Source organism: Leuciscus leuciscus, assembly GCF_965113295.1.
Source record: "Leuciscus leuciscus genome assembly, chromosome: 24".
NCBI classification, from domain to species: domain Eukaryota; kingdom Metazoa; phylum Chordata; class Actinopteri; order Cypriniformes; family Leuciscidae; genus Leuciscus; species Leuciscus leuciscus.
The window spans coordinates 28,022,995-28,034,737 of NC_138723.1; the positions used below are offsets into that span (position 1 = coordinate 28,022,995).

Consider the following 11,743-nt stretch of genomic DNA (forward strand, 5'->3'; position numbering starts at 1 on the left):
GAACTTGCTGCTCTTCATTTCAAACATCTTGATAGTTCATTGAAACTTTATTTGTATGACAAACGAGTTGTTTTATGGCACAAATCCAATTATTAAGGGATATACTTCACCCAAAATTGAACATTTTGTCATTATTTACTCTGCTTAATGCCAGTCCATTCTGTATGAGTAAATAATGGCAGCAGTTTCATGTTCAAATGAACTTTAATTTCAAACTAAATTAACATTAGTAAAAAAAAAAAAAAAAAAAAGAGTCTAGACTAAGAAAAGAAAGTCTTGAATGGATGCAAAAGTTTATTCTCGGTCTCTGTAAGAGTCTCTGTGTCGTCTGTCTTCCTTTCTGTCGGAGTCTTTCTCTCGGCTTCTGTCCCGGTGGTGTTTAGAGTCTCTTTTCTCTTTGTAGTAATCTCTATCATTCCGCTCATTCCCTCTATCCCAGTCGTTTTTCCTCTCCCTCCATCGTCCATCTTGTTCTTGGTCTCTTTGCCTTTCCTCTCTCCCGCTTGATGCATCCCATCTATCCGCTGGTCGGTTCTGGGGCATCATGGATGCCAGATTGATGGGCTTCCGGAAAGGTCTATCCCTGCCTCCAAACCTCAGCTGACCGGATTCCTTCTTGCCACCTTGGCCTCCTCCGAGCCGGCGAGGAATCCATCCCTGGAGAGTCCGCTCTTGCTCGAAGTCCACAAAGAGCTCGTACTGGTCCACGACCAGCTTGTTGGCGTCTCTCCAGGCTCTCTTCACCGAGCGCTCCTCCTTGTACTCGACGAAACCGTAGCGCTTGGAGAAACCCGTCACAATGTCTCGGACCAGACGCACCCTGCGGACGTCTCCATATTTGGAGAAGACTTCCAGGAGCTTGTCCTCAGACGTCTGCGGGTTCAGGCGTGCCACGAACAGCGTCAGGTGAGGGTCACCGGTCACACCCTTGTTAGGCTGGTAGCGGGCCAGCATGCCCCTCCACACGGCTCTGTCATGCGGTTCCACATCTGTGCCATCGATACTGCCCGCTCTGAGGGGGTCGTAAAGCTTCGCCACAGGACTCCACTCGCTCATCATCTGATGGTAGAGTTTATGCAATAATTAATGCAAAATCCAGTTCTCTCAAATAAATGAAGAATTCTCTCATTATTTTTTAACCCTATGTGAAACTTAAATTGTTAACGTTCTTGGCAGACTTGTAATATAGCGCACGAGTCGTATGGACTAATTTTTATAGTGCTTTGTAGAGCTTGACAGCCTTTGATAACTAGGAAATGGAAATAACAGCATACTGGTATTGGAACGACATGAGGGTGAGTAAATAATGGCAGTAGTTTCATGTTAAAATGAACTTTTATTTCAAACTGAATTCACATTAGTAAAAAATTAAAAATAAATACAGTCTAGACTAAGAAAAGAAAGTCTTGAAAGCATGGAAAGTTTCATGCTTCTATTTTATTTGATTGTCTTAAGTATTTGGTTATAGTATTATTTATATACTATTATAGTTTTTACTTATATTTATATATTAGTACTTTTGTTGTCTTTTTGCCATTTGTATTCGTTTTTTTTATAAATATTACTATTTAGGTTTAATTTTTTTAATTTCTGTTTTAGTTCTCATTAGTTCATTTTACTGCTTCAATTTGCCAAAGCTTTATTTTAATTATCAAAAATGTTTTAATAGTTTTAGTCTAGATAATAATAACCTAGCATGATTAGAGATGATCAGTGGAAACAAGGACATCTGATCGTTTGCACCAGCTAGTAAACGGCCTCTCTCCACGCCTTTAAATGTTGTCTACTTCGGCGATTCACTAGGTTTTAAGATGCTGCTTTTATACTCGTTAACAATCCAGACGATATTATCCAGAGTCATTATAAACCGAATCCGAGCACACACGAAGATGTGCTGTACAATTTGAGTGTTTAAATCAGTCATATCTCTTTGAATTCATTTACACTGCATATACTATTGATATTGCTTTTTTTTTTTTGTAATTCTGAATAATGTCATACACACATTTTCCACTGTACAATAAAGTAAAGTAACATTCTCTGGTAAAGCATCAAAACAAACCTTGTGGGTCCGCCGTCTAAAACTCTCCGTGTGGAAACTCCGGCTGTGCTGTTCGACGGGCCGTGTTCGTGTCGTTATCGTCACCGGGCATCGTCTTAAAGAGATAGTTCACCAATTTTTTTTTTTAATGTTGTCATCATTTACTCACTTTTATGTTATTCCAACCCCGTATGTGTTTATTTGTTCTATTGAACACAAAAGAAGATATTATAAAAAATGCGGGTAACCAAAAATGTTCTGGTCCCCACTGACTTCCATGATATTTTCTCTATACTATGGAAGTCAACGGGGTCCATCAACTTAAACATTCTTCAAAATATCTTCTTTTGTGTTCAACAGAAGTACTTCATGCAGGTTTAGAACAACTTGAAAGTGAGAAAATAACAGATTTGGGTGAACGATCCCTTTAGAGTGGCTTTGACTTTGTGGTAGATTTTTTTAATAGATAAAATAGTAAACTGTATATTAAACTAACCATGTTTCTAACATCTAACGTTACTTCTCTTTTTAGGCCTAACATGATAACACTTTGAAACACAATGTACTAAAACGTTCTGTCCTGTGTTTTTGGATGTTGTATTTTTGCCATACCCCTTTGACTTTCGTTGTGTGAGTGTATAAATAACAAGTTTGGGAATTGAAACTAGACAGATGACTAAATTTGAACCTTGTGATTAACAATGCAGTAATCTTTAAAACAAAGTTTGCTTTACCTGGTAACAGAAGGGTTTGTCTATGAAAACCAATCAAATTGTGGGGAAATTATGTAATGCAGTATGACATTTTTGCCATACCTCCTTATTCTATAAAAACTGTTGTATTCGTGTTAGCTGGTGGGATTCTCAATGGAATTTGTCAGAGATCCTCCGGCCTTGCTTCTTCTTGGGGGAGATTCTCTGAGAACTGCTCGAGAGATCCTCCGGCCGTGATTAAAGCATTTAAAGGACATTTGCTAAGGTCCGTTTGTCGATTATTCCTGCGCAGGAAGAAAGCTAGTTAGGGAAGCAAGTTAGTTAGGTAGACTATTTATTAAGCGTCGATTGGAGACGTTAGGGAATGTCGATTGGAGACTACCCAGATAGTTAGGTTTAGGGAAAAATCGACGACAACTTTTAAAATATATACTGTATATAATGTTTCTATTTAAAAGTGGAAGACCACATTAAAAATCTGGGAAGTTTAAATGTAATGTAAAAAAAACAAAAAGTTTAGGACTTAAAGAAAATCATGCCAAAACTTGGATTGAATTATACTGAAAACATTCTGCTACATTTTTAGGCCACTAATCAAACAAGCAAATTTGTGACATTGATCATCATCTTGAGTGCTGCTGTCATGGGGAATAATTCAACTGAACACTAAAATTGTTATGCTGATGCAATCTGTAATATACAGTGCTATGCATAAGTTTAGACACCCATGCTAAAGTTGACTAAAAAGAGGAATAAAAAAATCATCTTTTGGAAATTGAACTTAATGCCTTAATTAAAAAAATTAGGAAAAATCCAACCTTTAAGGACACCAATTTTCTTTGTGAATGAATAATGTATCGTAAATAAATAAATGTTCTTCCTTAAAATACAGGGTGCATAAGTCTGGACACCCCTATGTTAAATTCCCATAGAGGCAGGCAGATTTTTATTTTTAAAGGCCAGTTACTTCATGGATCCAGGATACTATGCATCCTGATAAAGTTCCCTTGGCCTTTGGAATTAAAATAGCCCCACATCATCACATAGCCTTCACCATACCTAGAGATTGGCATGGTTTTATTTCAGTTAGCCTAATAGCTGGTTTGATTTGCATTGAGAGATGACCTTATGGAAAGTACTCCATGCCAATCTCTAGGTATGGTGAAGGCTATGTGATGATGTGGGGCTATTTTAATTCCAAAGGCCAAGGGAACTTTATCAGGATGCATAGTATCCTGGATCCATGAAGTAACTGGCCTTTAAAAATAAAAATCCGCCTGCCTCTATGGGAATTTAACATAGGAATTTTTATTTTAAGGAAGAACATTTATTTATTTACGATACATTATTCATTCACAAAGAAAATTGGTGTCCTTAAAGGTTGGATTTTTCCAAATTTTTTAAATTAAGGTATTAAGTTCAATTTCCAAAAGATTATTTTTTTATTCCTCTTTTTAGTCAACTTTAGCATGGGTGTCTAAACTTATGCATAGCACTGTACATTAAAACAAATAAAAACATTTCATTTTGGACACCACTGTATATACGACAACAGAGGCCAAGTGTTGCATAAAATCATTTATTTAAACAATGCATCGACCATCTCATACAGATTGATTTTGAACACTCCCCGGCCATCGGAGCTTTTGGTCATCAACACTCGGCTTGTGTAACAGGTACAGCTTTGTTCAGGTTAATCACGACACACCCAGCATTGTACGACGGTAACATTTCAAATGATATCAAAGTTTGGTTTCACATTCCAGTTTTCTGAACCTTTTAAAACGCCGCTCCTTTTAGCATCACAGGCTTTCTGCTTCAAACATAAACGTTTGGGCATTATAAATAATTATTGCTAAGCCTCTAACTACCTTACATTAGATTAGATTAAGAAAACTTTATAAAAATGCAGAAAGTTGGACTATAACTGCATGCTTTGGAAGCACTGATCTACCAATATATAAAATATACAAAAAGAAATGTGCCGAAACTAGCATGTCATAGAGCAGGATAAATATCTTAAAAGTAGGACACGTTGAATATGTACCGCAATCTAACGTGTTACTGTCACTGTGTAACATACCCATACACTTACTAGCCCAAAACATTCTCTGTTTTACTAAGGCAATAATTACATTAAAAACTGTCTAGTTAAGAAACAAGGTGTTTTCCCCTCCCTCCTCTCAGTACATTACTGCTTTAGCCACGGGTGAGCTTCTATCGAAGCTTTACTGCGGTCGCCGTAGTCGTAAAGGAGTTCTTCTCCTTCCTGGATGTCTCTGGAGGCCACGAGGATAAGATGAGGTATTCCATTAATGTCATGGAGTTTGGTTTGACAGTTGCCGGTTTTACTGTGGTTGATGAGCCTTCCCAATCGATCGGACTCTTTCGTAGCGTCCACGCTGTCGGGGAACAAATGCACAAGTTTTAGACAGCGCTTATAATGGCCCATCTCTATATGAAGAGTTCAGATGCAAAAGCCTCTAAGTGCCATCTGACATTTTCTTCTAGAATGATCATTTTTATGAAGCTTGTATATTTAAGTTCAGTAATATCACTTAAATGGCAATGAAAACTACCTATTAATTGCCATTTAAGTGAAATTACTGAACTTAAAGGTATAGCGGAGGATGTTTTACTTCCTGGTGGGTAACCTATACTATTGGTCCTCCTAATTGTCAATCATTCTGGTGAATCAATCAAACTTTTCAAAAAGTGGAGAGGGCGGGTCTTATCTAAAATTTGGAAAGATCCTCCGCTATACCTTTAAATAAACTAGCTTGATAAAAATGATCATTCTAGAAGAAAATTTCATATGGCACTTAGAGGCTTTTGCATCTGAACTCTTCATATATAAAGTCAGTCTGTCCGAATGGAGACTATATTATCACCCAGCTCTAATCTGCTTCTTTGAAACAATCGTGAAAGGCCAAGTCACTGGTTTTATCACGCTTGATACAATAGAAATGGTTTGAGTGACGAAATCAATGATGCAAACGTCAAATATGAGACAAATTCTGCTTTAGCAAGACATTATTCAGCTCAATAACTGTAAAGGTCATTCATTAGGAAAAGTTAAATTCAGCTATAAGCAGCTCTACTGAAAACGGTCATTTTCATTATTCGGCTCGAGTCGGTTCAATGTTGATTCAGTTCAGTTCAATAAGAGAAAGTGAAAAATTGATTCAGCTATAAAGACGACGACATTATTCAGCTTATTTCAGTTCAAGTTTTTTTGTCTCATCCAATCGTGTCAGTGCGGTCAAATCGATATTATAACTGGATATCCAGTGTCTTTTAGGCCCTGTTTACACCTGGTATTAAGATGCGTTTTGGTTATTCGGATCACAAGTAGCCGAGTTCACATTCCGGTTTACACCTGGTGTTTTAATCCGTCCACTTTCAGCCACTTCTGTCGTGATATCTACGTGAGGAGCGTCTATGGGCGGGTAAATGTACTTTCAGAAAGCCGCGGCGAACGCATTATGCAAACCCATAATGTTCACTCATTCGGTCAGTAGACGGAGAGAAGACGGTCTTTAGTGGCTGTTTGAACACAGTCGACCACATGAGCGTTTACACTATGAAAGCAATCCGGTCTAATGTGTTTTCCACTCCACTTTCTAAGTGGCAGAAAGTGGACAAGCTCAAAGTGTTTTACGAGAGTCGTCCACTTGTGATCCGATTGACCAAAACATCTTCATACCAGGTGGAAACAGGGCCTGTTTAGACAGCGCTATCCTCCTGTTTTCTACACCCCATGATGCTTTGCGAAATCTTTTACTTTTTTTAAATACAATGAAGTGACATTCTACTTGCCCTTCAACCATCGAACATTAAAAGGACACTAAAAAGTGTAAAAGCATCAAAATACTTTCAATAAACCATGAATGGCCCTAAAAGCTCAATATTACAGACAGGTTCAATATCACTGGAGTAATATTTGTCTATATTATGTAACATACGTTGCCATAATCAAAAATGTTGATTAACTTTAGCATTAAGTGGTAATATTTCAAAGTGTTTTCCATCATTTTGACAGATAACACATTGTATTTAGCAAATATGAACAATGTTAATAGGGATTAGAAGTGAAAAGGGGAGACGATTACATTTTAAAGCATCCGTGTGAAAACAAACCTGGAAGGTGAGGTTTTTCGGGAGAGAAAAAGAGAGATTCTCAGTGCAATCCAGTGAATTATTCATGGGATGTATTGTAAATGAAATAGGGAGAGCAGAACACAAATGCGCAGTATAATATATGTTTGTCTTTCACACTGTTACAGTCGAATACAAAGAAACTAATCAGGAGGAAAAGAATACTAGACAGATATTCTTGTGATGCCACGTCACTTTAAAATTGCAAGCGTTATGTTATTCTTAAATAAAACATGAAGGAAAATTGACTGACGGATAAGGATTATCTGTAGCTCAACCTTATCATTTAAAATGATTCATTTGAGTATTTTTGAATGGAAGTTCCCCTAAACCGGAAGTGCAGGAAACAGGCTCATCAGGAAAAAGGAGGATAAATAAATTTGACTTGGCTTGGCTTAAAACGTTTCTGGTTTCACTGGTCAGCATGAAATCACAAATCAACGCCATTTACTTTCTCACTTTTAACAATGTAGATTGTTTCAAAGCAGCTTTACAGAGATAAACGTATAATTTAAGGTAAGATTGTTTTCGCTATAAAGCCAAAACAATCTTACCTTAAATTATATACGTTTATCTCTGTAAAGCAGCTTTGAAACAATCTACATTGTTAAAAGCGCTATATAAATGAAGATGACTTGACTTGTCCTACAGAAGTGAACATGCATTGCAAAGTGTTTTAATGTTCACTTTAAGACAGTTTGCTTCAATTTCATTCAAACAAAATCAAGAAAAACAAGATAAAACGAGAGGAAAGTGGGTGTAGTGCTTGAACCTACCAATATGTTTTGCTGAGATACTGGAAGTAATACATGTAGCAGCCAGTGGTTGGATCTTGTGCATATAAAGCCTCCCTTTTTTTGGCGTCTGTTATCTGGAGCAGATCTCCATGGTACTCCACTACATACTGCCCTTTCTGGAACATCTGTGTGGCAAAAACTCCCCTGCCCTTTCCTTCAATGTACCTGACCTGTCAAGACCGACATGAAGGTACGTTTGTGCCCGTCCAGCAGACTTCAACATTCAACTCAATTCACTGTCAAAGATTACCATCATTCCATTCTCAATCCCGTTTGTGATCAGCATGTCTATGTGCCTCTTCTCTTCACACTGTTGACGGAAAACAGGCACACACACACACACACACACACATCAGTATTATAGCTTTGGCTGATGGAACGCATGAAGAACATGAAATCTGTGCACTACCTTCAGTTCGCTTTTGCTCTTTCTGCAGCTTCTTCTGATGGGATAATAATCTGTAACCTTTCGGCATTGAGGGATCTTGGTGTCAGCACTGCAAAACAAACATTGATTCATAATCCATAATGTCATTTTATTTTCTGTACAATAATGCGTACTGATAAATCATTAACAATAATATATAGGAGAAAAATATATCATATATAATAATAATACAAATAATTATTATATCATTTTAGTATAATTAATATACTATTATAGCTTTTGATAATATTTTGAAATAGATTTTCATTTTAGTAATTTGTCGTCTGTCATTTTTACGTTTTTTTTTATGTGTATATAAAGTTTATGTTTAAGTAACTAAAAAACTAAACTTAGTTTGCCTTAAAAACTAGCTGAAATAAAAGTAAATTTCAGTTAATGTTTTCTATTTATATATTTTTTTTCAATATAAATAAAGAGGGTTAACACTCAGCATTAAGTAAATTGTACAAATGCAGCAAATTGACAATTTACAATAATTCTATTAATAAAAAAGCTTGACTATTGGCGGAACAAAAACTCATTTCTTCAATATTTGTGCAAAAATGTTAAAACAACGGTCTAAAAATTGTAACCTTAAAGGGATAGTTCACCCAAAATGTTTAATTCTGTCATCATTTACTCATCCTCAAGTTGTTCCAAACCTGTTTGAGTTTCTTTCTTCTGTTGAACACAAAAGAAGATATTTTGAAGAATGTTGGTGATCAAACACCATTGAATTTGTAAGTCGCTTTGGATAAAGGCGTCTGCTAAATGACTAAATGTAAATGTAAAATGTAAATGTAAACAGTTGATGGACCCCATTGACTTCCATAGTATGGAAAAGAAATACTATGGAAGTCACTGAGGTCCAGAAAATGTTTGGTACTGACATTCTTCAAAATATCTTCTTTTGTGTTGAACAGAAGAAAGAAACTCAAACATGGCAGAATTTTTACTTTTGGATGAACTCTCCTTTAACATCTGCGAATCAACTTCACCATTGACTTACAGTCTCTTTGTGGATTTCTTTACTCTAAGTTTGCAAGGGGGTCGTTTCCTCTGATTGGAGGAAGTGATGTCACTGCTGGCGTGGATGTATGATGCCGTGCAGTGCAGTTGACGCGTCTGCTCCTCTCCTCTGTGCACCGAGTGCTTCAGCTCTTCATTCACAGCCATTTTTGGGAGCGTGAACTCACCATTTACAGTACTGCCTCTCCTGGCTACAATTCACAGAAATGAATGACTTGCGACAAATATAAATGTGACACATTAATGCAGTGAACATCACCAATGTCAAGACAGGCAGATAATGCATTTTGTTCGTCCTTACAATCTCCATGCTTCTGTGGCTCACTCTGCGTGCAGAATAACCGGGAAGTTTTGCCGTCCTGGATGAGTTTGACGGCGATGGCTTCATGATGAGGGGATTTGGAGCTGCTGTGCTTTAGGAGACGGTGAAATGGCGAGTGTCCGTTGCATATGACGTCCTGCAAAACAGAGAGTTTTAGAGAGCAGTCGCTAACTGAGTTCTCTGTGCAGTGGAAATTTAACTTTTTTTTTTTTTTTGACATTCCAGCTATAATTTAAAACCAACACACAGGGCCAAAAAATATAGTAATATACAGTTAAGCAAACAGGTACACATGCTAGGACACATTAGGTGCATAAATAATAGTAATAATGTAATGTAATATTATATTGTGTTAAATATACTAATCAATCATGAATTATAATTAGAATTACTTGTGGTAATAATAATAATAATATTAATAATAATAATAATAATAATAATAAGTATTAGTTCATAGTGTAAAATATACTTATCAATCATAAATTAGAATTACTTATGGTATTATTATTATTATTATTATTATTATTTAATAGTACTTATTTAATAAAATATACTAATTATAATTAGAACTACTTCTGGTAATAATAATAAAACATTTAATAGTACGTATTGTGTAAAATATACTAATCAATCATACATTAGAATTACTTATGGTATTATTATTATTATTATGTAATGGTATACATATGCCAATATGTGTGGGAAAAAAACGAATAAATTAGAATTAGGTATGTTAATGATAATAATAAAAAATTGTATAGTACTTATTGTGTAAAATATACTAATCGTCAATTATAATTAGAACAACTTGCGGTAATAATAATAAATGTAGGCCTAATAGTAGTTATTGTGTAAAATATACTAATTAGAATTAGAATACCAGTTATACTTGTAGTAGTAATAATATTTATATATACAATCATATATAGTAATATAAATAGGAAGGGACTAACCAAAAATATTTTAAAAATATCAGATTTAATTCGATCATTAATTGTGATGTTATTGATCGTCAATGAACACGCCCACACTGGGCCTGTAACAGCTGCGCTCGCGCGCTTCACAATGTTATAACACTGCACGCCGCCGCGCTATTGTTCTTTTATCTGCTTTAAATATCGTGATCAACTGTACTAACACACGCATCGTACATCCCATTGACCACACACACGATGCCGCATCCATTTATACAACTTATCAAACAGGAACCAAGAATCAATCAATGGAGTTCGTGTGTTTCGAATGGAGAGTTGAAGACAGTAGAATCACCAGAACACAGTGTGTAATCATTCTGCCGTTAAACGCTCGAGATCGCGTCAAATATTCATCATCTGTGATGAAGAAGCCGTGTAAACCTACCCCGTTCATCATCTCGGTCCACTTTCTCTTCGAGCCCTGTTGTTGTGAAGCGAGGGTCCGGTCCGGTCCAGTGTTTTCTCCTCTACACTTCTGTCCTTCTAAACGGCGAGGAACGAGGACATTCAAAAACAGCTCCGTGTTTACGAAGAAAAAAAAAAAAACACGAAACTTTCGAGCTGTTTTAATTAATGCTCCTCCATCCGAGCTAGTTTGTACAGTTTCACGCCGCCATGTTTGCACTTTTATCTCATTCACGGGAGGAAACCATGTGAGCATTTAAATAACCAATAATGTTTGGAAGTTGAGTTCAAATTGCCCGGAAGATGGAGCTGTTAGGCCGATCACTCTACAATTTCTTATTTATATAAAATATGTTCATAAAAATAAAATAAAACAATTATTTAGGCTGATTTAGTATTACCGTGAATTATTAATCACTGCATGATACTACATTTTTATGTTTTTATTTAAAAACGATGTATATATATATATATATATATATATATATATATATATATATACATATATATCGTATTTCATAAATCTATCTATCTATCTATCTATCTATCTATCTATCTATCTATCTATCTATCTATCTATCTATCTATCTACATAGTAGACACATTGCAGAACATCCCAAAGTGAGTGTATTATGTCCATATAACGCATACATATTTAATAGTGTACAAAGATGATTTAAATAATTGACTTTTTATTGTTTTTGCAAGTTTAGAGTGCTTTAAGGACAGTATTGCAGAATACAACATTCAACGATTTATTTAAAGATGTTCTCATTTTGTGGATTTATTTGATTGAAATAATGAATATACTTGAAACACTTTTCATCAGATATATTGGGTGTTTTCAACCTTTGTCAAACAGCGTAGGTCAGGCTCT

General features: G+C 35.8%; 2 protein-coding genes across 2 annotated transcripts; both read right to left on the reverse strand.

The window, feature by feature from the left end:
• Positions 1 to 28: 28 nt before the first annotated feature.
• snrnp35 (small nuclear ribonucleoprotein 35 (U11/U12)) lies at positions 29 to 2,135 on the reverse strand. The gene is made up of 2 exons (XM_082158105.1): positions 2,063 to 2,135; positions 29 to 1,059 (listed from the first exon to the last, which is right to left on the reverse strand). The coding sequence occupies exon 2, from the start codon at positions 1,057 to 1,059 to the stop codon at positions 295 to 297; it is 765 nt and encodes a 254-aa protein (XP_082014231.1). The 5' UTR covers positions 2,063 to 2,135; the 3' UTR covers positions 29 to 294.
• A 2,182-nt stretch (positions 2,136 to 4,317) lies between these two features.
• Positions 4,318 to 11,118, reverse strand: kmt5aa (lysine methyltransferase 5Aa). Its single transcript, XM_082158074.1, has 7 exons — positions 10,847 to 11,118; positions 9,467 to 9,623; positions 9,146 to 9,356; positions 8,119 to 8,206; positions 7,960 to 8,019; positions 7,689 to 7,879; positions 4,318 to 5,156 (listed from the first exon to the last, which is right to left on the reverse strand). The coding sequence occupies exons 1-7, from the start codon at positions 10,856 to 10,858 to the stop codon at positions 4,946 to 4,948; spliced, it is 930 nt and encodes a 309-aa protein (XP_082014200.1). The 5' UTR covers positions 10,859 to 11,118; the 3' UTR covers positions 4,318 to 4,945.
• Between the last annotated feature and the right edge of the window lie 625 nt (positions 11,119 to 11,743).